Raw genomic sequence first — 25842 nt, 5'->3', positions numbered from 1 at the left:
CAGGTGAGGCTAAAGTCTTCTAGAGATTTGGGTAATATGTACAGTACTTTCCACCTCTGCCTTTCAGGCCTCCACCGGGGTGATAAGCTGTAATTCGGGGGTGAATTTCAAAATGCTGAGGATTCGTGAATAGGTAGCCAATATGGCAGGAGGCAGTCAGGTGGCAGGCAGCGCATTTATCTTTCCAACCTGCCTGCAATGCTACCCACCTTCCAGACTACTGGCAGATGAATTATAACAATTTCCTCTCTTCCTGTGAGGTAGTGGCTGCAAAGCTGCGCAGTCTGCATAAGTAAGCTGCTCTTGCTTCTATTTTAGCTTTGACAACTTCAGACAGCAATTTAAGAAAGCAGACTTGCTTGCAGCAAATTGGATAATTTAGTGAGGATGTTTCTGAGGTTCTATTTGCCGTAATTTCCGGATGCTCTTCTTTCACAACCATATTGTTAATTTAAATCTATATATATATTTTCCCCCTCTCCCTCCAACACCTCCGTCTTCTTCCTCTCCCCGTCCAGTGGATAAAAATCCCTGGTGGCTGGCCTGGGAACGGCCTCATGTTTATTTAAACCTGTTTATTAAAGTTGAGCGCCTGGTGCCCCATTCATTTTCTGTGGTGTGCTTTCTTATAGCCAAGCAATCCTGAAGCCATTCATCAGCTGGGGCTGCAGAGGCCTAAAGAGGCACTTCACCACAATGAGCGCGACACCAACTCTGCACACAAACCAGCGGGCGTATCAAAGAGACGCGCAATTACAGGGGAGAGGGAGGAAAGAGGGAGAGAAATGGCCACGGAGAGAAAAGAAAAGAAATGGAAGAGTGGCAGAGAGTGTCAGTGATGTAGCTTCTAATTTTGGTTCTGGCTGTAGCGCTACTTTGTTCTGCCGCAGGCTTTCATGCTACAAGCACACCCGAGTCGAGACAGGCAAGGGCGATAGAGGCGAGCTATTGAATTAGCAAAGATCACACAGCAGAATTACAACAGGCAAACACAAATACAGCGAGAGGATCTCTCCACGTGCGAGAGAACGCTGAAGGTCTCGGGTCTTTCCACGCAAAGCTCCCCTGACTTGTCGGCTTGTTGAGTTGAATCTAATTTCGTGTGAAGACAAAAAAAATGTCGAGCACAATCAAAGTTAACGCTTTCGAACAACTCAAATATGGACAAGGCACCCGAGTTGAGCACAACAAAAAGACAGCTCAGGCTGGGATCCGAATTAGAGGCCAGATGAAGCGCTGAGAGATCAAAATCAAGGAGGAGGAGGAAAGAGGGCCAACGCTGACATCCAGCTGTGCCACAGTGAATCAGACTTTAAATGCAAAATGAAACAGCCAAATCTACTGCAACTTAAGAGTGGAAATAAGTAAAGGAAGATTGGACAGAATCAAGAAGAGTCCACACACAGTTTAAGTGTATATATCTATATATATATATATTTTCATTTATTTTAATATTTAATCCCACTAAAAGTTGTAGATACAACTTTTGAATGAAAGGCACAGGAAAAAAATCAGACAACGCTGATATAATACTCGAAAGGAAAAAACAAAAAGTACAGTACAAAAGTGGACAGTTAGTTACGCATGAGACAAAGGTTGACCATCCCCCATCCTGGGGAAGCAAAAACGCGTCTGATACGACTAATGATGTGGGTTCAAAATCAAGAAATTCATTAGCCAAACTGGTCTTTATTGCTTTTTCCTAGCTGGCAGAGGTCGCATCAGCCCTGCAGGTCACGTAGAAAGCTTTAAAAGAAAAAACAACAACAAAAAGCGACGGATGTGCTTCCGGTTTCCTCAGATGGGAGTGGCTTATATTCACTTGGTCATCTGCCAGCTTATTCTTTTATCATCTGCGCTACGAAACACTCCACTGGGCTTTTTTAAGCATTTGATTCACAACATCAAAACAGTAGACTTACAAAAAACCAAAACAACAAACTGAAGCCAGAGATGGGATTCTTCTGTTTACTTGACGAACATCTCTCATAATCCGGAGCCAACATGAACCTAGATTTGTGATTATCCTTTTGTTTGTTGGTCCAACCTCTAAAGATGCGCAAAGTATTTAAATATTTAACAGAAATTTAAACGCGAGGGTCAGAAGCCGCTTTGGGGAGCGAGAAAGTAAATTAGGACGTTTCCTTTTATACGACTGACCTGACGGAGCCTATTGCATTCAGCTGTAGTGGGAGAAGCCTGACAATAGGATTCATTTATCAATTACAAACGCTTTAACAGAATCTGGCACTAGAGGGCCACAACCAAGTGGTTTTATCAGGTTTTCATGTTCTCTTAAGAATTGCATAACTTTAATAAGATTTTTTTTATTTTTTTCATTTTTTTAATCTACCATGTTGAAACAAAACGATTTCCAGCAAACATACATAATTTCTTCTGAAGGCTGACACAGCAGCGGTAATAGAACTAAGGACAATTTGTTTCCTGTTTTAGATTCCTGGATTGGGTTCTTTGGGGATAGAAACGGAATATCAGTCAGTCTTCAGGTTGTCGGCTCATAGAAATGTGTGTTTTGTACAGCTCTGGTGGGCAATAACTGGAGAGAAAGATGTGGTCTCTGTACACCTACGAGTTCCTATTACAAATAGCCTCTTTGGTATAGGCACATCTGTATCGAGGGACCACAGGAGTCCAATTATTGCCTTCCTTTTCCTATGAGCAACTGTTGCACTCAGTTGTTCCTATTCAGAGAGAAGAAAAATAAAAGAAACACAAAAAAGATGATTGCCACAGCCCTGAAACATGGACACTGAGTGATTGATTTGAAACTATGCTTATACAAGTGCGACCCCCCTGCCTGTCCTTTCTACCTGCAGTAACTTGGCCTTCCTTTGAGACAGCAGGTGAGTCATGCTACCTTCACCTTCCCAGCAGCAATGCTACAGAAAAAGAAAAAAGCCATGGCACAGCAAAAACAGTGTACATGTACCTAATGACTTAAATTCAGTCCAGCAAAACAGAACATACGAGATCGTTGAGGGAAATTCCAAACGGGTGACACGGAGTCAATGTCACTAAACACAAGCATTCTTATAGACCGAGTAGTGAACGCGAGGATGGACGTCGTCAGGGCTGTGTGATGGTGCTGGATGCTCTGGTTTGCGTTAGCCTGGGTCCAGCAAGGGATGCGTTTACCAGAGCACTTTCTCATCTCCCCACCAGAGATGGCAGCACACCCGAGGAGGGGAGAAGTTGCCTCTATCCCTTCTCTTTCCTGGTTCTATCAGGAATTCTGTCGTGCCACACTCCTTTCATACAGAGCAAAGTCAAGGTAAAAGCTAGGGCTTTAACAAATCTGCTTTGGAGTTTGATCCTTACACTTCCTGATGCAAGACCCAAACACCTTAATGCTCCTGTGCACAAAGGAGAACGAATGACATCATGTACAAGGACCGGGGTCTCAAGAGTCCGGGGATCAAGATTACAAATCCAGTCTGAGTGCGTCAGGCTAACGCAGACTCCATTTATTACCTGGCCGTGGCGGAGGAGGCAGCAGCTAGCTGTGTGAGGTATTCGCGCAGTTCCTTAGCCACCTGAAAGCGGCCATAGCGCTTTTTGGGTTTGGTGCACTCGTCCAACAGAGCCTCGAGTTGTCCATCTTTGGCTATGTGGGCTGGCGGGTCGTGGAGGAGGCCTCCAGTGGTGCCCCTCCATGTAGCGTACCGTGACAGCAGATTCTGGCACACAGCATAGTAGTTGTGGTCCACAGTGACCCTGGAACAAAGCGAGTCCTTGGAGAAAGACAGGCAAGCCTCCCTGTCGCACTCCTCAAAGCGGCTCTCGTACCACACGTCGTAGTTCTCTGGTTTGTCTGCAGATGGACAGAGACGCAGGGTAATGAAAATGCAGTCCTACCAATCATTTAAACAAAAACAGGCTGCGGGTGCTCAGCATGTATATAGAGGAAATGCATCATAACCTTTCTTCTCAGAGAATACAGCTTGCCTTATGCAGATGTTGCAGCTATATTTGCAGAGTAAAATGCATTTATCCATTTTTCAGTGTCGCGTTTATTTTCTGGCTTTTCTTTTTAAATCGTTATTGACAATATCCTTAAGTTAAGAGTGGAGGTTTTAAACAGCCTCCCACCCACCATACAATAAGAACATTTCTCTTTCAGGTGACTGTGTTTAAAAGTAAAGTAAAAAAAAGAAAACATGAAACATTGAAGCTAAAGCCATGAAAAAGGATTGGGTTTCATTTCTTTGCATCCAACTGCAAAGAAAATCATTTTTCCAACAGTTTTGCCAAATTATTGCACAAGAAATCTAAATTACTGGCAGCTGACAGGAATAAGGCGACATTCTTGACGTTCTACAGCCACTAAAAGGAAATGCTTTGTCGAAGCACACAGCCAAACAACTCATCTATAGTTTCATCTGACAGAAATGAGCCCCCTTTCTGATTTACTGGGGAAATAAATTTCTCTCCAGCTCATTTCATAACGTTTTTCTATCCCACTCTTTAGAGGACTGGTCTTGGAGAGAAGGAAGGTAAGAAAATAACCTGGAATGATGGGAAAGCTATTGGTTTGTACATTAAAAAGCAGATCAATAACATTGTTAGGAGGGTGGTGGACCCAGAGGATGCAAACACATAATCAGAGCATCAGCCTCGTAATGCACTTCTGCTCTGGCTCATCAGAACAACTCAATCAAAAGATCCAACATTGGCCTGTTAGCGAGAGGCCCACTGTGGGCCCCCCAAAGGGGAGGGGCACATCAACCTCAATCAGTGGGAATGATGAAGATGGATCTGTCTGCGAGCGCATGCCACCAGCGCACACCAACACATAGAAAGATGGACACCAAAAAGCAGCAAGGTGAGGTGAAAGCAATTAATGTTTCAGGGCCGGTCATGCATCACACTCCGGCACTGATTGACGGATGGCATCAGGAGAGTGTCCTGCGCTTTTTCACTCGCACTGACGAACAGACGCACTAATGCACAAAGCAGTCCGAGTCCCTGAAAAGAAAATGAAGGGAAGAACGAGTTCGTGCTGAAGGACGAAGATGAGCGCAGCAAAAAAGTAATTTGGAACTCAACTAAAGGCTGTGAGAAAGTATGAGGTCCATTTTCTTGTACCTCAATCAGCCTCCGTGGCTCTCTTCCTGCAGGCTCGAGAATAACAAAGCTCGAACATTTCCAAAGCAAACCAAATCATTTCCAATTCAAATGAGCGGAGCAGCAGACGAGGTACGACTGTCTCGCCCCGCTCGTCTCCTACGGAACTGGCAGCTTCCATGTTAAGGAGCTCAGGTTGGACTTGTATACATTCCTCTCACTCCTCTGCCTTCACAAGGCTACACTGAGCCTGAAATACTTGTTAGTGTGGGCTTACTGGTGGCATTCAAGAGAGCAGGCAGGTTTTAACAATGCTTGCCGATGTTAGAGTGCATTATTGAATGTTAGAGGGGGAATCGGTGTGTGTGTGTGTGTGTGTGCGTTTCAAGTGCAGCTGGAAGCGCGTGTGAGTGAGTCTGGGAAAGGGAGGAGAGTGGGTGAAGTGTGCGTTACATTATACAGCATGCATTGTCAAAAGCCACTAGGGGTGAAACGATCCACAAATTCTGTAAGCTCAATGATGGAGAATGGCTCCTTTCGGACCGTTGGACTGTGCAAACAAAAGGAAACAGCACAGCTTGAACATGGCATGCGTTTTATCTCGCTCAAACCCTTTGCTTGCAAACGGATGGCCCTAACAAGAGGGTGCAACAGACCGTGGCTTTCCACGCGTTTGATTTACAAATCAATTGGTTTCAGTTCAGGCTGATGACATTCGCAGCATACACTCCAGCTTGCCTTCAATCTCAGGCTCTAATTGTGGGGATTGGATTCTCCGTTTGTGGAGCTTTGGGAAGTTGCTGTGCCTATTTTCCCAGTGCCGTCCAACGCTCTGCTGTGACCTCGTAATACTCATTACTGCTTTCATCCTTCTTCTTGCTGCTGCGACACAGCATTTGGCACACACACACACACACACACACACATATCTAGGCACACAAACACGAAAGAAGCAAATAAACTTGAGGCTTATACTCTGAATGGCCAGGATAAGCAGCTTGTGTTGTCAAGCTCTAAATGTGTCGGACAGACAAAGGGAGCCTCAACCTGGATTGTGCTTCAGGCCCAGCAAAGAGCTTCAGTGACAACCTTTTGGCAATAAGATAAATACACACTTTAGAGCATGGCACAAACACAACCACAAAGGAAATGAAGAAAATATTCAAGAACAAAAAGAATCCACAGTTCCTCGACGATCTTCTCTGCTGTAATTTAGCAAAATTCAACTGAATACTTCCAGTCAAAGTACAAAAGCTACACACACACTTTTTTATTTATTTATTTTTTTAAGAAACAGAAAATAGTTCAGATCTGTCACTGCACACCATAGTGGACCCTCAACACTTAGCAACACAACAGTTTATCACTTTAATAGGATTTCTGCAGGAGGGGACAAATCTCAGAGCCTGACAAGGTGGTCGTCCCTCTTTCTGAAGTGGGCCCTGGAAGGAGGACTGAAGGGAGGGAAAACAGCCACACCGAGCGCGTGATGTATGGCTTTTTCCGTCTTTGTTATGAGGTTTATTCTGAGAGGCAAAAACTAGGGCAGCAGAGATGGCTCATTATCCGACCGATCTTTGCTTTGATGGGGACGTGCATGTTAGAGGCAGAAGGGGTGCTGGAGGAGTATATTCTTAGAAAAGGAGGCTTCCAGCATGTGCAGATCTGCCCAGAGCGGTCTGTCCCTGGAGGACTTTCCTAAAACCTTCATCGCTGTCTCATGAGCCTCATTTCTAGAGAATCCAAACTGTGGTCAGTATTTGAATCTAATGGCATACTGCTCATTAAAGCGGAACAGCCGTTACAAGCTGGAAATGTTTAAGGATGCAGCACAAGGACATGCTTAGACACAATGTGGAACTTTGATGGAAAAAGGGAAATAACCCTCATTGGGCATGACACGCTTCGTGAACAGAGCATACATGTGCTAAGGATTTAAGGGACACGGGTACTCACTCTGCTTGATCAGCCGTTTGTCCGCCACAAGAACGTTCTCTGCGTCAACAACGATGACTTTTCCATCGCGTGGGCCGACCGCAAAGTTGTCAAAGCTGACATCGAGCAGGTAAAGGGCGAAGTCAAAGTCGTTGTTAGTGAGCTGCTCGGCAATGTCCATCAGCTGCCGCGCCAGGTCCACCCTCTTCTCCCACGGCGCATTGTAGAAGCTCCACAGCTCCTCACCCACATAGTTGACAGCTACCATGCGGCCACATGCTCCCAGGTACTTGGCGAATGGCCACCCTTCGTCTGAAGGAAAGCTCTGGGGTGAAGAGGAAGGAAAACACAGATGATTAAAAGACATGGATGAAACAAGTCGGGCTGTATGGCATAGAGTTAGCCAATAGAATTACATAAACACCCCCCAGTGGCTTTGAAAAGCAAAGCATAACCACACGAACCCAGAGAAACTTCACGGCTTCAGAAAATATTTCTTTAATTTGCACAGAAATCCGTTTTATGAATACAGAGAGAGAGATCAAAGAAGAAAAGAGAAAACCCAGACACCAAACATAAAGATGCTGTGAGCAGCCGTAGGTAATTTTTGATGCACAATTCTAAGCACAATAGCTGAAAATCTGCCAGAGGATCACGTGAAACAGAGCCAGCTTGGGGTATAACGGATTAAATTTAATAAAAGCAAAGAGACAGTTTGTGTTTAAGCCCTACAGCTATGAGCTGATGTTCGCTGCTATACTTGGTGGTTCCAGAGAACTGATAGGAGGTGATTTGTGGTAGGAGCAGTTAGCAGGAAAGCCTTATGTGTTGTGAAGCAGCAACGGGGCGTTTAAAACTGCAGCGTGGTGCTCGCTAACCGGGTTAATGCAGTTTGGGCATGCTGACAAGAAATCACAATGTATTATTGGAGAGAACTGATTAATAATAACAAGGCAAAACCGGTTGGAGCAAGTGGTATCGTTACTGTTGCGCAATATCTTAATCTCCAAGACTGATTTGCTTTACGGAGGCCAAACAAAAGCAGGCGCACATGCCTCATCATCTGCCATCACTCAAACAGCAACATTTATATTGGCAAATGCACACAAAACACAGACCGCTGAGGGACTGCAGCTCTGGCGTCTTACCTTTTCCTCACTAACTCTACCCTTTTCCTCTCAGTCTGTTCTATCCTCACAGGCTGTTAGAGTGGAAGGACGAATTAATGAAAAATTATTCAAGTAGCCAAACATTTTTTTTGCAAACTCAGAGTTTTGCAGCAAACTTACTGCCGTAGGCCTCCATCTTTTATAATAATCACCCACCGTGTGCCAGTTTAATGACACCCCACAACTCCTATGTTACAAATTTCTTGCAGGCTTGTGGGTTTTTTGGCAGGCGGCCGCCTCGGAGACGCAGAGGACCAGGTGCGCTCGTGTTTCAAAGCGGCCTCAGTAGCCCTATCTCTCTGAAGCTCAAACGCATTACGGACATGGCAGGGAACACGCCACAACACTGCAGGTGAGGTGTGAACTGTTTTGACTGTTGCATCTCACTCTGCCCTCTTGGTAATTCAGTAAGTTACCACCTTTCAATTTCTGTCAGGAGGGTGGAGATGAAACACGCATGGCTGCCCCAACTTCCTTTAAACTTTAATGAAATACAAATTATTTAAAGACATATGTGTTAACAAACCCCTCCAACGCCTCCCACTGGCCATGCAGCTGCTGCGTCTCCAGGACAACAGCTGGATTCGCACTACAGCGCCACAAGAGCACATTGCTATGTGAACTGGTGACTAAACAGGACTATTGTTGAGCCATTTCATCTCAAGCACTCCACAGACAATGTTGTGCCGGATGCAGTGTACTGGAAGCAATTTCAAGGAAAGGGGATAAGAATGCCTCACAAGGGTCACTTGAAAGGGAGAACCTTGGAATAGTCTTTAAGCTAAAAATACAATTTTATGCAGCAGGGACACAGGACAAAACAAACCAACATAGAAAAACAGGCCACTTTTATGGTGTGGCATATCTCCTGATCAGTTTAAGGAAACTGGGGAGGTCGATAATGAGTTGCGTGCCGTGTCGGTTGAGTCCATTTCCCTGAGGTTGCCCAATCAATCGTGTGCAAGACAAAAGTCTGTCCACGAAGCAGCGCTCGCTTCCTGCAGCCCGTCTGTCTGCCTGTGCCCGTCGCTCGACTTGGCAATGACTCACCCCTACTTCTCAAAAACATCTTTCCTCGTTACCCTTCCTCTACATTTACTGAAGCAACTAACTTTGCAGGATGCAGAAATGACAGAAATAGACTTATTAAAAAAAAAAAAAAAAAAAAGGGACAATGGACCACACTCCCAAACAGTGGCCATTAAGGAGACAATCCCAGACTATTGAAATATTTCAAGCAAATAGCCATCCCTACATAAAAGATTTTAGAATTAAAGACTTAATCGGCTAAATATCTGAATGGTAATGGTAAGTTGGTATAGACTGCTTAAGCAGATGCTGGATCAGTTGGTGGTACATCCCTATTAGGCCCTCCTCCCTTTGACCTAAATTCAAACCTCACATCGCATTTTGTTGCTGCAAATCCAAGCAGCTCGCGGTCTTGTTGACAAAACTTAGCCTGTCCAATGTTATAGCTAAACCTGCAGAGAGGCTCAGCTTTGTAAAAACACCTCCCCTCTCTTTCACCCCCCGCAGGGAGAAAGTGGGTGATGGGGGCAGACAAGAGCACGAGAGAGGAGAGAATAGAGAGATGGAGATGGCAAACAGAAGAGACAAACATGGTGTCTTTCCCTGCTCCGCTTCAGTAGACAAGAGGGATAAACTAGCAAAGACCTGCCCGCTAAACGCATCTCTCCCTTTGTTGTCAGGTTGCAGGCCTGAATGGGAGCAGAAGTAGAGCGACGGCAGATGGGTGGATGGCTGGTGGGAGGGGGTGCAGGATGAATGCCCCGAGGCTACTTTCAGACACTGTCAACGGCTGTTATGAGAAGGCCTTCATGTCCGTCTGGCCCTCGTCCGCCGTTCTTAACATAGATGTCGCTCAGTCTCTTGTCTGTCGACAGGCTCGTTGCTCTACCGCGATTATTCTAGTCTCAACAACTCGTACCTTGGTGCCATTTTTACGACCGCCTTAAATTTAAGTTTTATTTGCAATAAGTCTAAAGGAGAGAACTACTGAACAGTGTCGGCATGCACACGGAGGAGGGCACCTGCGCTTTGGATTCAACAGTGCCCACTGCAACGGTTGATAAATACCCCACCAATCATTCTCCCTTTGCACTCTTTAAATGGTTACTCTGCAGAAGTCATTAACGTCCGCAATGAGGCGTTTGGTGTGGGAAGGAGGGCGAATGGGAAATGTGTATTGGGAAACTCAGCCTAATATAACATCCACTGCACTATGCCTGAGTAGACCTATGAGGTACCGTGCGTGTGTGTGTGTTGTTAATGCACAGGTAGTGAATTTTAGCAGTCGTTTCCCAATGATGTTGCACTGGTGAAAAATGCTGAGGGTGCAAGACTGCCAATGACACATCCCAGCAACTTTAACAGCTTTAAAAGGTCTTATCACTTCTTGTTCCTGTCACGGGATAAAAACCTTTCATCTCCTGCTTAGCAAAGGCTTGAAACTGTAAAACATGGTGCCAATGTTTTTTTCTGTACATTTTTTTTTTCCCCCTCGCACTGCGCAGAAATAAAGATTCTGGCTCGGAAGACGATGCAAGCGAGGGCGGAAAACAGAATCTTGTCATTAAAGGCGAACTCGCAGTGACTTTGAGGCCCAAGTCTGGCTAATCCAATCTTTAAGGTGGTTCTGGTGCACTGCAGTAGAATTGAGTGGGGCGGGGGCAGCTTTTTGCTCCTCTTCCTGTAACACAGACACAGTCGTGTCCTCTCGGGGTGGGGAGGGGGTTGGTTTGGCAGAGTGGGCCGAAAAGAAACAGGACCACAGACAAATGTGCAGCCTCTGGAGAAGAGGATGAAACGACTGGAGCGAGAGTCATAGGAACACACACCTGCGTCCTGACATCTGCTGACAAAGGCATGCCCTTCTGCTGGGCCACTCGGGGGAGGGCGTGGCTGTGTGTGCAAGAGGGTCCGAAAGACGCTCGAAAGACGTGCATGAGAGTGTGAGTGTGTATTTGAAAACGTAACCAAGCAAATGTGAATGAGAACATGCAACGTGACCAGGGCCGATAGCGACCTCTATTCAGGGGCTGAGCAAACATGAGTGGCTCCAAAGATGTTGCTTTGGCTGGCTTGCAAAAAACACTGGTCATTCAAACACACATTTAAAAAGAACCAGTTGCCTTCATCCTGCCACCACAACCAATTATAGCAAAAAAAGGAAATTAGTAGTTTACCACAGAAGTGCTTTGTGCGAGCAGTTTAACACGGCCCTGAGCAAGGTGTGGTGTGCATTCTCAACATTTTCTGCCTTCAACAGAACCCTACAGCTTCATAGCAAGCAAGCTGAGACAGGACCAAGAGTCCAGGGATCAAATGGTAAAGTTGGCTAGCATGGTACGCAGACACATTGATGAAGATAAACACACACAAACACACGTATAGTAAGAAAAAAGAAAGCCCTTTCAAATCTCATGTTACAAAATGAACATTATTCAGCCTGTTTATCACAGGGGCTTAGAGCTAAGAGGGACCCACATCTGCTCTGCAAGGCTGGAAGGATGATGCTGCCAAGCTGGACTTGAAAAAGCACATTGCTTTTCTGAGCAGCTCTCCTGTTGACCTTGTGTGGAAGGAAGTGTGGTGGGCCCCGTCTGGCGTTTTGCTGGCCATTTAAGTTTAAAATACAGTCTGTTAGTCCGCAGCAAGCGCTCAGACCCCACAGGGGAACCGACGTCAACTCCTCAGCCAAGGCACACATGGCGCTCGTTCTTTCTCTTCAATCTTGCTTCTCTCATGCTGCTGCTTTTTCAGCTAACTGTTTTTCCTCCTCACTTTATTCCACCCAACAAAACCCGACATGCAAAGCGACGAGTCTGTCTGTTCTGAACATGGAAGGCGGTAGCTGCCTCGTCGGAGCACCGAGCAGAGGAGTCAGCTTGTAAAGGAAACCGGATAGTAGTGACAAAGAATGTTAATTGTACGTGTCTGAATTTAGAATGGGTCTCCCATTCTTCTTTGTGTGTTCATTACAGGCAGGAGCTGTGAAAGACCAAAAAAGAAAAAAGAAAAAAAGAACAAGATAACGACCATTTAAAAGACAACATATTGTGTTTTTGTTTTCTGTGTGGAAAGTAAGAGATCGAAGCAACAAGCTGAGATTTCTGCTCCTTGGACCAAAAACCGTAGGTACAGAAAGACCGTGGACATGATTCAGTGAGCTCTGTTGAGCATCGATAGAAATAGGTTAGCTATGTCTTTGAGTTTTGCAGGCCTCTGATCTGCAGAGAAAATGAGAACAGGATGAGGAATGAGTGCACAGGACAGAGCAGCTTGAGGTTGCAAGCTCACACGGCCGACCTGAACCTGAGCCACTGCACATAGAGCCACCTCATAAATCCCCTCAGCTGGAAGATGAGGAATGTATTAAGTCACAGGCAGTGGTTGTTGACTCATTCTAGGTGGTATTGCCGCCCACACAACAGAGGAGGAACCCGAGTGAAACTTGGCCTCGGACCTGACGGCTGTGGGTTTGAGACCTAAACGCAGGTCTGCACATTTCAGAGCAGACGCCAATTATCCCGGGGCAGCTGGGCGGTATAGTAAGCTGGAGACCTCGGTCACTGACCCTGCACTCTAACCTGCCTGTCGAGCAGAGCACGCACTGATAGAATCCCCCCCTATAAAAACCAATTAAACATCTCTAGCAAAGACCTCAAACTTAATGAGGCGTCAGGTTATGATCAGCTCTGACAACATCCAGAAAGAAGTTTGATTAAAGAAAGTCGTTTTGGAACTAGTAAGGGTGCAAATGCTAAAAACCTGCACATACTACAGCACACTGCTGACCTCTCATAATTTCTGCAGCAGAACCAGGTGCTTCACGCTTTAATGCAGTGGGCAGTTTTATTACTGCAGGCAAAATTATGTGCTAAAAAGAATATTCTTGCTCTAACATAAGGCCCTGGGCTCTCCAGGGAACAAAGCACAGTAAAGAGCTGCTCGTTACGATCCATATTGGCCATCTTAAGGGGCCCGTGAGAGCTGCGCATGATCCTCTTTCGTTGCAGAGCTGCGTCTTCATGAGCTGGGCATTTAGTAGGTTGGGGTGTACGCTGTAACAGTAGGAAGCTTTGGGGTTGAGGGACAAGTCTAAAAAAAGGAGCCGGTGGGGTGGGGGGAGGGGACAACCACAGGCATTTACCTAACCAAACACAGCTGTCAGACGTGTGTGTGTATGTGCGTTTGCAGGGAGGAGAGAAAGGATTATGGTAACACAAGCAGTCTGGCTCATTCAATTGGGAGAAAACACCACAAGGCTCTGGCTTGTACAAGACAAACTCACACAAACCCCGTCTGCTCCTCTCCTTCTCCTCTCGCCTTTCCACCAGGGCCTCCATCCAGCGAGGGCAGCCAAAAGAGAAGAGTCGGGCCCAGATAACTCCCTGTCTTATCCTAACAGGATTCAGTCGGTACACAAAGGCCTATAAGAATAATGAACGGAGGTTTGGGAGCACTTGAAGTAGGGTTAAGCTGCATGCACAACCTCCCCTCTTATGTGCTAAGAGCGTCACAATCCCCCAGACCCTAAAAACAAAGGTACTAATCACAGGCTAGCAACTCCAATACCATTTACTTGCAGACCTCAGCCACCGACTCAGTCTCGGAGACAGAAGGCTGTCACGTAAGCTGGGTTAGCGTCCATTGTGTACGATTAAACGGAAAGAAAGAAATACAACTTGAGAAAAAAAACAAACAAAAAAAAAACAGTTCTGATCCTCTTTCTAAAGGGGCATGACCCAGAAAACCAGGCTACAGAGTCACTGCATTTTTCAGAGATGGAAAACGTAGAGGCTAAAATTCTCTGTACCCCCTTTATACGCTACAGTATGCTTTTCTAGTTTTCAAAAACCTTCAAATATCTCTGAGGAGTGTGCAGTCTAATTCATGAGATTATTGATTCATTGCTTGTACAAGCAGCCACGAATCATTCAATATGATGCATTTAAATTAGTTAGTGAAAAATAAATGAATAAAATCAAGCAAGGTTCAGTAGGTCACAGTTGATGCACCATTTTTGCATCACTTTATGCCAGCGAAAAGCTCCGTTTTTAACTTTAGTTTTGCTTCTATTTTAAAAATGTAAAGGATTAAAAAGAGCTTCATTAATCAACACGCCCGTAGTGTGGCTTGTTTGAATCTTTTCAAACAAGCCACTGGTGCATTTGGAATGTTTATGATCCACATTTGCATTAAAATGATGCCGTCAAAAGATCATGGAAAGACGAGGAGAAAAGGTCATCCATCTAATCTCTCCTAACCTTCTTTTTTCTGACTCGGTATCAGTGTCAGACATCTCTGTTCTGGGAGAAGCAGCGTGAGAGGCTCACGCCTTCTGACGAGCCCGTCTCCTTGTCAGTCGAGACGAGCGTGTTGAATACGTGGACGGAGGGGAGAGATGTTGATGAAAATGGGGAAGAGGGGTATCTGGGACTGCGAGGATTTGAGTTTAGTGGAGATGAGAGTGCCGCAGACTGAGTTAACCCCACAGGCCTGTCACATCCTATTCTCAGCTTCACTGAGCACGACAGGGCTGAGGACCAAAAAGGGTGCGAGTGCAGTCACATGCTTCTGGCTATCCCACCAAGCTTAATGATCTGGAAGGGAGGACTGGGCTAAATCGAACTAATTTAAGGTTGGGCCAGATGTACTCCATCAAACACAACCATCGCTTGATGAATCAGTGAGTCATCTAGCTGGAGGAGAGAATCTGAAGGCAACACATACGATTCTAGCCATGGAAACGAGGAGAGCAAATGACTCGCTTCTCATGCAAACCAGGTTATTGTTGAAGAAGCGGTGAAATTAAACAGGATCATGTAATTCCTCTGGTTTGCAAAGAGAAAAAAAGATTTATCACAGCAACAGAGAAACATTTTCAGGCCAATTTCAAAGAACTGGTACAAAGATTCGGGGAAGAAGAGTTGGATAAAATGCCACCTATTGCGCAAGCATTTCCTTGTTCAGCTGTCGTCTGTCATTTTGTCTTCTGAAAATATTTATTCCCCAAAGCCAAATTGTCTTCCACGTGACAGAGAAGTGGGGGTGGCGTGCACGTCTGCGTGTACATGTGCACACAGAAAACGCATTGTTGCCCAGACCCGAAACAACACAGCAGATTGTGTCTCACTGACAAAAGGAGGTCTGGTTTCTCATAGTGAATCAGGGCCGATTTACAGCCTGTGGCTTCAAAAGACTGGAAACAGAAGCCCCTCTAAGAGAGAGTGCACAGCTGAAACGTTATTCACATTATTTAACTGTGTACTGCAAGAGCAGAGAGAGACTAAATAACCAAGAAAACCCAACAACCTCTCAACTGTAACAACGCTGACGGATGACGGTGGAAATCGTTTACACTGAAGCAAGCTTAGATTACACAATGGTGGCCAAATCAAACTTATAAGGCAGATGTTTGACTACAACCAAACAAAGAGAAGTATGGTTCCTGACCTCACACAGAGGCACACTGATTAATAGCTGAAATAAGGATCAGATTACATTAAATACTGGGCCATAAAACTCGGCCCGCATTCCTCTATCCTTTGTTAAAACCGATCCCCTCGCAGCCGTCTAACCTCTGGCAAATAAAGCAGAAGAAGGTGGTGTTGTAATCCAGCCCGTCTCCTGCTCAATCTCTGCAGACGCCATTAATTCTTCATGGTTTACTGCTGCCCAACCTTGTGTTTAGGGTCTCTCAGCAATTTTTCCTCATCTTTCGAGTTCAGTGTTGCCGGTGAATTGCCAAGGTGCTCGGGATATGCGAACCTACGAGATGTCTGGTACTTATTTGCGCCCTCCGTCCACACGCCTACATGCCCCAAATGCATTACCCCCATAAGTTCAGCATGATATAAACAATTAATGAGTCCTTGTAAACACGCGAAGGCTACAGAGAGTGGGATGTGAAGAGAGCGGTGGACAATGTGTACGCATGATGTCTTGGTGTGAGATGTCTGGAGCTGTGTGCAAGATAAGGCTGAGGAGGAGTGGGGGGGTGATTCACCAAGCCTCTGAACTGATGTATAATGGCATTAAAAACACTGATGGCGTTATCTGTGGAGGTTGCGCAAGCAGAACAGAGAACCAGGCAGGGACATAGATAAAAAAGGAAAGACGGAGAGAGGAAGGAAGGGGGACAGAAGCGACCACACAAGGCTAATCAGATTTTATAGATTGACCAGGCTAAAAAGCTGATTTCGCCTTTTGTCCTCCAAAATGCCCGGAGGTGTCTGGTCCTGTATGTGAAGGGAGGGGGAGGTCAGCACGCGTTATTGAATGTCCACACGGGCCAAGACCATTGTTGTTCTGTCCTCTCACGACACACGGTCAATGCCAAATTGAAATTGAAATTGATTGGCTGCCGTAAATCTGGGAGGAGAAAAGGATGCCGACTGTCTTTATGTGGTGCATAGAATGGCTGCTTTGATGCGCAGGGTGACGGAATAGAGACGGGGGGGCATTTTACAACATGCTAAAATAAGTTAGTTCCAAATACTGCACGTAATTTTTGTAACCACAACTGCCATTTAGTCAGTTCACTCGACTCTTAAATTTGAACTGTAGGAAATGTCGGCGTGTTTTAGTGCTGAAATGGAGACAGGAACTTAGAAAAGTATTCTAGAAGATTAATAAGGGATCAGTAATATTGGTGCTGATCCCACTTAGCAGCCCTCCAGATATTTCTCCAGTCAAGTCATCCACAACTGACGAGTGTCCCGAGGACACAGAAGTATATTAAAATTAAAAACAACCATTTACAAATGCATCCTTGAATAATTCAAAACTGCTCTACATTTTGTACTAAATATGCAGAATTGCCGCCAGCAAAAAAAATCTCTTTTTTTGTCTTCTTCAGAGGCTACAGCTCTTAAACGTGTCACTATTCTATGAGAGGAATAGTCGTGGTCCTCATAGCGAACACACAGTCTTGGTGTAGACTAGAGTTTAGGGAGAGTGTAACGGTTGGTCTCAGATCTATAAAAGAAGAAGTAAAATGATGATCCCCACCCTGCAATTTACTGGGGGCTTTTTGCGGGCCAACACCCTGGCTTGCTTTGTTCCGAGGCTCTGATCTTCCATGCGTAATCCAGTAACCATTGCCTTATGAGCTACTAGCGAAACACACGCTGCCACCGATCAGCTGACAGACACCCCTTTATCCCCATGTGACATTTTTCTCAAAGATTGCAACAGTCAAACATCATCCAAACAAAACCTTCTTTTCAGGCCTCAAACAACACAGCATACACGGGCTGCTTTAAACCGTACAGACACGCGAAACTGAACAACAGTTGAAAACTGACAGTACCTGAAGCACAAGGGGTTCTGGGTTGAACGCCAAAGTCATGAGCAGCTGCATTCTCTCCGTGTCCTTCAGGTTCTTCAGCAGGAAGCTGCCTGAGTCCTTGGTCTCGGCATACCTGCGGACCACGCGGTCCAGCAGCCTCTGAGAGGGGCAGTGCACCAGGTCTGACCAGCCCTCCACCACCTCTGGAGTGAGCAGGCGAACGTCCCCGTTGATCCGGGCAAATTCAGTCTTGTACATGGCCTGTACGAGGTCGCAGCGCGGCCTGCCCGTGGCCCTCTTACAGATTTTCTGGTCAATCTCGGCCAGTTCCTGGTTGGATCCGAGCCGTTTGAGCACCACGCGCCGAGTGCCCTCCCTGGGCTCTCCGTACTGTGCGAAGTAAACATTCTTGACATTGAATACATCTAGAAATCGCAGGCGACCCCACGTCTCGAAGGAAACCTGTCCGTTCATGAACTTGCGGCACCAGCTGGTGCCAAAGCAGGCGGGACACTTGTTGAGGTTGATGAATCTCCGGTCGGTGAGTTCATTCTTCTGAAAGGAGGCGAACAGGGTGTGGGTGTTCATCAACAAGATAACAGACAACCCCACCAACAACAATAGCTTCAGACAGCGGTACAGGCGGCCAAGTTTGAGAGGCAGGAAGCGCAGCATGATGGGGATGGGCAGGGATGGGGAGGGGGGAGGGGGTTACTGAGGGACAGGGATGAGGGGAGGTGTTGAGATCGTCGTCAGGGAGTGAACCTCAATGCCTCTCCGCCATGGTGCAACGAGGTAGCTTCTAAAGCGGCAGTGAGGGGCACGGCTGGCACAGCCGTCCTGTGCCAGTTTCTGGCAGCCGCCAGTGCATCATGTTCTCTCTTCCTGGTGTTTGGCCCTGAAATTAAGCAGAGAAAGAAAGGAGAGCTTACTACCCCCAGTAACATAAAAAGAAAGTACATTTCATAAAACCAAAATCGTCCCTTTGGTCATAGATAACAATTTGAAAAAGGTTTTATTTAATCCTTCATCTCACCCCAACACCTAAAATGTGATACCGCCAATAAAACAAAACGGCACCTTCTCCAGCGTATGAAATTGTCTCACAAATTTGAATTGCTTGGGTCATTTGAGAGATTTCATTACTTTTCCAGACAAAATGAGTTGGCCCACAGCCAGTGCAATAAAACTGCCTGTATTGTTTTTAGATTTTTGTGGAACAATTACTTGCAAGCTCCCCCCCCACATCTTGCCCCAATAGAACACAAATGAATAAAAGCAGGGACGAGAGAAAAACAGAGTGTAAGTGATCAAATTATGAGGAAACAAACAGCATCCTCTCCCTGCATAAACAAAACGCGCAGCAATCCGAGATGACTCCTTCCTTCTGTGGAGACAATATCCATCACAGTTTCCCTCGATGCTTGACAAAATAAGTGGCATTGGCACACCTCAAATCTCGGAGGAACCTCGATTTGCATTGTGAAAAAGAGTCACGCTGTGCAAAATTTAACCTTTGATCAGAGCTGCCCCGCTTTCCCTTTAAACGCACGCTTTGAAGTCGTTTCTTTGAAAATGGCTCGTGTCGCTGAAATGTGGATGTACGTATGTATGGAAGAAAGAGGCTGGAAACGAGTAGACAGCCCGCAGAAAAGGCCCCCACAGTCTGCCACACGATGAAGCCGTGTTAGGCCTCCCAATCAGCTTTTTAGCAAAGCGTCTTATAAGGCGCTTTAAGAAAGACAATGACTCTGGCCTTGCAAATTAGTCATTCTCAATTAGAGCTCATTAGGACACGCCTATTAAGACAACTGACTTGAGAGAGCATGGCTAACAAGAAGGCACACCAGTGCCATTAGTGCGTGTGTGTCAATGTGTTCCTGGGATTTTGCCTCCAGATCGAAGTAGCTGAGATGTAAAAAGACACAAAGGCTAAACGCGGCTAAGAGAGCAGCGGCTGTGAGAGACATGTGCCTGCAGTGTGTCAGATAAGAGCTGAACACACTTGTTCTTACCGCTACCTTCAGCCTGAAAATACCTTGAGCAGATCGGGCCAACGTGACTGATGTAAAAATAGAACGGATCCAAAATAGTGAGGCTAAAGACAGCTGCACTACACATCTTTAAGAAAAAGAAAGAAAATACAAATCCAAGCAGTTTTCTGTTGCAAAGTGACATGTCATTTTCTTCTCTGACCCATACATAAGGGCTGGGGTAATGAGTCTAGAGAAGAGGCGATCTTTAAAAGAAAAGAAAAGTGGCCACATTTATCAGTTTATTCCATCGTTAGAATTTATTATTTTAGTCTTTGGGATTGAATCATTCGGGAGGACAGTGTTTGAAAATAGCACTTTTCATGCCCACATCAACCCAATATACCTCAGAAGCATACGAAAGCACAAAAAACATCATTCTTTTGTACATTTGGTCTGACGCAGCATTTCACAGAGCAAATCAAATGAAGAAGAAGAGAAAAAAAGAAAGCTTGAGATCCATATAGGACTAGAGTGATAAATGAGCCAATCTGTAAAGAGCAAAAAAAGTGGACACAGTAACGGAATAATTCTGGAAACTGCATTTAGATTCTTTTATATTTTGACAAATTAGTAGATGGTAGGTAGTGCGTGGCAAAAAAAAAAAAAGTCAAGGTATGCGTGCCTTCTACTGCTCCAGAGAGTGAGAAAAAAAAATTACATTCTTCTGTTATAAAAGCTAGATTCAAGTGCCTTTTAACATCTGACACAAGCGTATCTACAAGACTTTTGAAGCTGACATGACATTTAACTAAGATGAACGAAGGGCTGGGAGAACATGTAACATAAGCTCAGCAGGGCCAAGAAGTAGTTCACCTCTGCATCCCTGTGAGAAAGCAACAGATAGCCGGGGCAAGCTAGAACAAGCGCCCAACTAGGCTTGAGCACCGTGGACTAATGAGCTGGCGGCTAAAGCGGGGGGGATTCATAGCTGTATCTTCCTTGCCTGACGTGTTAAGACCAAAATAACCCATGGAGCGTTACCTGGATTATGACAAGAACTGCTCTAATTGCCTAAAAGAAGAGTTAATTTACGTATGGCTTTTTCTGTTAACGAACCAAAATGTTTACATGCTTGCAATATCGAAAGTTTAATGCACCAGTCGACCACAAATGGCCAGTCCCTGATCCTGTACTTGTATTAAGATCAAGCATGAGAGGACACTGATTGAAATATACTAAGTTCCGGTTTCTCAATGCAATTGCTGCTGATACAGTCAAACAATTATGGTGTGAATGAGAAACAAACATTCAGTTTACTGAAGGGATTATATGGTCATTTCTTTTCTTTTTCCCCTCAGTAATTACTCCACAAGACTGCTTTTGGGGAGTTTTTACACTTCTCCATTATTAAAATAGTCCACTGCTGTATACCACCCCAAGGATGGGACTTATCTAACACCAGGCGCAGGGAGAGTGGCAAACTGTGAGGGCCTCCACGGACAAGGTCACCTACTTGGGTTCTTGACAAGGTTAGAGTTCACTTAAAACGCTTAAGTTAAGCCAGATGCTTTGTATTCAACCACAGATGTTACCCACCAGAACACAAGGGCAGTGAAATTTAAAGCAGCGTTTTCCTTTTGGACAAGCCTCTCTGCGCCACAGAAAACTTGTGTTAGGCATTTGCCGCTCTCTTCTATTACTCCCGCATGCTGCCTCTGCAAGAGGGAGGGAAAGCACAATATCAAGAGGAGCGCTCGGTTTAGAATAAGCACCCAAATTACCTTTCATCGTACGCGGCCGCTGCCAAAAGCGGGGAAAGAAAGTTTGTCAGCAAACCCGGGTCTACAAAGTATATCGGTGAGTGTGTCGGAGGAGAGGCAAAGAAAAGGGGGCAAATCAAAAGGATGCCTGACTCCTCATGCATGGGAAATGAGTCTCGCATGCAAAATGTTCCAAGTTTGGCAGATGTTAAGAGCCGCAAAATGCCTCATTACTGAGACAGAAAAGGCGCACAATAAAGCAACAGGCTCCACGTAGGCTTAAAACAGAATGACATAGGCCGAGACAGTGGAGGATGACATGGCAATATCCTCTATCATTAAAGTTAGATTTGAACAGAACTCTGATAAGAAAGAGGAGGGGGGGGGGGGGGGGGGTTGAAATGGAAATCTTCTATTTTGAGTAATCTTTTCTCTTTGCTCTTTGTGTGGAACTGGTCTCAGATGATGGTGAACAAGGGCAAAGCTACTTTCAGCCTAAGCCATTTCCCTCACTGCACCTGAGGCTAAACTTCATTACGATATAATGAAGTCGAGCCACACAAGAACATGCTTGATTAATTCCACTGGAAAAGCAAAGGAGAGCGCAGAGTGGAAGTGTGTGTGTGTGTGTGGGGGGGGGGGGGGGGTGGGGGGGGGTGGGGACAAGGAAGGACTGTGTAAAACGAATGGGAAGACAGAGATATGACAAGTGTTGAAACTAATAGGCAGCAAGATGACAGAAAATTTGAGTTATTGCTCTTATGATTGAAATGACAGAAAGACGGCTTGAATACAGAGTGGCAGCTCTCGGTTTCTGGCAGAAAGGGTCTACTCGCAGGAACGCCAGTATTACCACAAAGCCTTAACCAAAGCTCGGAGAAAGCCTCCTCCGGCCCCCACAACATCAACCCCGCCTGCGTTGCAATGTGTGGCTCTTGCTGGAAAGAGGAACTACTGTTGCCAAGGTTATCGACTGAGAGAGTCAATAATGTTTGATCACAAAAGCATTTTTCTGCCACAGCCGGATTGTCTCAGTACAGCAAACGCATAGATTGTGATGGATGGATACAAGTCACTGCAACAGTCGCTCTACTAATGGGGAATAGAGTCCTCGGAATATAAGTACCAATTAGCTGCACCCCCTCAGTGAGCAGGGGTCCGTTCATCTCTGGCCCAAACCAAACAATGGAGGTTTTAATGGAAATATCAATAATATCTGATTTGCGCCAAAATGACGCAGCTGTTTGGAAGGACGCTCCGCAGGGACTTGGCCCTGGATGCCCAAACAGATGTTTGTTTCTTTCGTCTACGTTCAGCAGCTGCACTTTTTCAGCACCCCTCTGGTGGGAGTTGGAAAAGTTGTCGTTCATCTAAATCGACGCCGTTGCACAACAAACACGCCAACGGAGTGAGGCTCCACTTGATCTGATTAAGACAAGCTGTCAAAACAAGCTCGGAGAAATGTTTGGCGAGGGAGGAAAATACTATTGATCAACTGATATTGCAGGGCATTCCTCGTGCACCTCAATCTGCAGCACGAGCTGCTTTGTCCTAGAACAGACCGGAGAGTCTGGGGGTGAAGAAACAAACAAACAAAAAAATACACTACTCCTGTGGGAGCTTTTAGGATACAATTACAAGAAGTTTCCCCTGCTGAGCAATCAGAAACATTCAAATCAGCCACCAGCAGAATGTCTTAAAGGAATCTATTTTCACATTTCCCAAGTCATCCAAAGCAGCACGTTCCACTCATTAGGCTGTGCACAGAAATTCCATTGGACTTATGAGCTTCCTACAAGTGTTGCAATTTATTTCCCCCCCTTGTAGAAATCAAGGGCACAATTTTACAAAGAGCAGATCATCCTGATTATGCATAGAAATCCCACGGCCAAACTCAATTTAGCTCGTTTTCTAAGTTACGCTTATATTTCCCATGCCTGAGCCTTTATGTCTGGGTGGAGGGGGGGTTGGAGGAGGAGGAGGAGGAGGGCGGCGGCTTAACTTTCTATTGCTAAAAGCCACGAAATCCAAAACAAATTGGCCAAGAAGGAAACCTGTTGAGATACAACGCTCCGAGTGGTTTCAGAGACTGTAGCACCGGTTGAGCGAGAAGCAATAGTGAAATGTTAATGTGGCCTCGAGCTAAAAACCACGCCAGTGCTGTTGGCATAATTTAAAAACCAACCTGCATGCAAACAAGATGAAGCCGCACACTTCCGCTAATAAAACTACACCTGTCTAGCCTCACGGTCAATTCTGATACACAAATGAAAGTTGGATGCTTTAACAAGCACTATCAGTTATTAATGGGCTTTAAGCTGTGTGTTATCACTGTTATCTTCCCTAAAATAAACCGAGGGATTTGAAAAAAGGTCAACATATCACGACACTGTATCACAAATGACACTTGCACGGACACTAATAGCAGCGGGAATAATAAAAAAAGAAGCTTCCAGTCACTCTACAGCGGATGTGGACATCTGATAAGAGTTCATTTAGGAAAAGCACAGTCGCGTGGAGTTTTTATCTCAACGTTTCATCCTATCCGAGGTAGTAACAGGAGCCGTCAGAGTATCAAGTGTCCTCTCGCTCCACTGAAACGCTGAGAGACACAAAATGAGCTTATCTGTTTGTTTGGTTGTTTTTTTTTTTTTTCCAATCAAAGCGGTCGAGACGAGGGGTTCAAGGAACCGCGCAAAAGCGCCTCCTGAAATTCACAATGAGCCAGCTCGCGGTTGCAGGGGAGCTGGTCCGAGGCTCACGCGCACCGCAAAGAGAAGAAACAAATGTGCAACAAACCTGTGAGACTTTTCCCCCCTCTCCGGGTCTGTAGTAGTGAAATGGTTAGCGCTCAGTTGATATCATTCTTCAAAGTTGAGGCTACTTAAAGGGAGAGCGACTTGGGCTTTAAATCACCACCGACGTTATCTAAAAGGGAACCCGGCTCTTCAAAGGTCGACGAAGACCTCTATGAAGCGGACTCACACTGGCATCCAATTTCGAGCTCTTTAGATATCTAGCCAGCTAGCCTGCTAGCTGCTGAAATAAACAGTTAGGATATCGTCTTAACTCTTCATATTCCGAATCTTTCCGACTGGACGACGCGGTCCTCCTCACAAAGCACAACAGCGCCTGTGTTCCGCATGAACGTCCATATCTGTCTGCTTATTAAGAGTCTCTTTGTGGTCACAGAACTGCCTCCTCTCTTATTCTCTCAGGCAGTGGTTCACTCCTCTTCCACACCACAATGGGTTCGGTTTCAAATGTTTTCAACACCAGCCTCTTAGCTCTTTACGACATCCGCTCTCTGTTTGCGACAGTGGTTGCTACGCGACTATTCTAATATTGTCATGTCTGGAGCGCCGACCTCCCCCCACGCAAAGTTGGTCTATTTGTTTTTCTCAGTGCCCCTATTAGCCAATAACAAACATTTCATGGACAATAGTCAGACAGCTTTAATTTAACATTAATTTAAGATTTGCTTTAGATAACCATACTGTCGTTTTTCTGTGTGATGAAAAGAACATGCTGGGCTAATCAGCAGAAACATTTACGTCAACCATAGAAAATCTTAACACAGGGAGATGCGGCAAATAACTATAAAACCTTTACTGCGGCACTTTGGGCTTTATAAGACAAGCTAATAAACGGAAAGAGTAAATCAGGGCTATAGAGCTTATTCAATATGACCCCGACAGACACACGAGTTACTATGACCGGCGCGTAGTTTATTTTCCCCAAATGACCATATTAAGATATTTAAAAATAGTTTAGTATTTCAAACAAAAAAGCTAATCTGAATATCAATTTTTAATTAACGGCGAGGTGAGAGGGAGTGAGAAAACTGATTCAATTTTAGCTCTCAGAAACTCCTCGTGCATTAGTTTGTGTCTCACGCCCTCTTCTGGAAAGCGAGAAGACGACAGCCAACTTGTGGTAGTTTTCAACGCACTTCAAACGGGAATGCACAGACATCTCGATCAGTTAATGATAGTTTTCTTGATTTTTACAAGGCAAACGGGGAATCATTTGATTTTATATGATTGTGATTATCTAGTTCTTATTCCGTACGTGTTTCACAAGTGTTGCGTTTTACCTGCAGCGCGATTCGTGTATTTATCAGCTGTATTGGTGAAAACGCGCTTTCGCAAATGCGTATTTTATGGTTAATTAAACGTTAAAAACATGTCTTCTTATCTTCAGGTAGTTCTATCGCCGGTGTCGTTGTTCGTTGATGATGCTTTCCGTAAACGGTACAAATTCAACGTTGCTATTTTCTGCTCGTCAAAGAGAAAACAGAGATTTCCAAGTAGCCATGAAGGTAGCACCGGCTCTCTGTCGCTGCTGATACGGATGTTGCTGCGGCTGAGTTGGGTTTCAAGTCAGAGTTGACTCCGCAAAGTTTCAACCAGACATTTGAAGATGTCGGGCACTGTGAGGCACAGAAGTGATAGTGCAGCATTATTGGTCCTCGTTGCTATTAGCATAGCCTTACTGACTATTCTCAGCGTGTGGAAGTTGAAACAGTTCAAATATAGACTCATGAATGAAAGTGGAGGTGCAGTGTTTTATGGTAAGTAGCCCCACCACATATACATGCA

General features: G+C 45.3%; 2 protein-coding genes across 3 annotated transcripts in view; one reads left to right on the top strand and one right to left on the bottom strand.

The window, feature by feature from the left end:
• Nucleotides 1–1967: 1967 nt before the first annotated feature.
• Nucleotides 1968–24516, bottom strand: dipk2ab (divergent protein kinase domain 2Ab). Its single transcript, XM_072378066.1, has 4 exons — nucleotides 24041–24516; nucleotides 17527–18403; nucleotides 7042–7345; nucleotides 1968–3832 (listed from the first exon to the last, which is right to left on the bottom strand). Exons 2-4 carry the CDS (start codon nucleotides 18178–18180, stop codon nucleotides 3489–3491), a joined length of 1302 nt encoding a protein of 433 aa, XP_072234167.1. The 5' UTR covers nucleotides 18181–18403; nucleotides 24041–24516; the 3' UTR covers nucleotides 1968–3488.
• Nucleotides 24517–25338: 822 nt separating this feature from the next.
• LOC140284652 (sodium/hydrogen exchanger 9-like) overlaps nucleotides 25339–25842 on the top strand; it is a 63247-nt gene continuing 62743 nt past the window's right edge. For both annotated transcript variants that reach the window (XM_072378572.1, XM_072378571.1), the window contains exon 1: nucleotides 25339–25814. In XM_072378572.1, coding sequence (XP_072234673.1) covers nucleotides 25664–25814 — 151 coding nt within the window. In that variant the 5' untranslated portion in view covers nucleotides 25339–25663. The remainder of the gene's footprint in view (nucleotides 25815–25842) is intronic.

The sequence above is a fragment of the Leuresthes tenuis genome, unplaced genomic scaffold (genome assembly GCF_036924035.1).
Source record: "Leuresthes tenuis unplaced genomic scaffold, fLeuTen1.0.hap1 SCAF_24, whole genome shotgun sequence".
Taxonomy (NCBI): Eukaryota; Metazoa; Chordata; class Actinopteri; order Atheriniformes; family Atherinopsidae; genus Leuresthes; species Leuresthes tenuis.
This window is presented reverse-complemented; position numbering and strand designations above follow the sequence as displayed.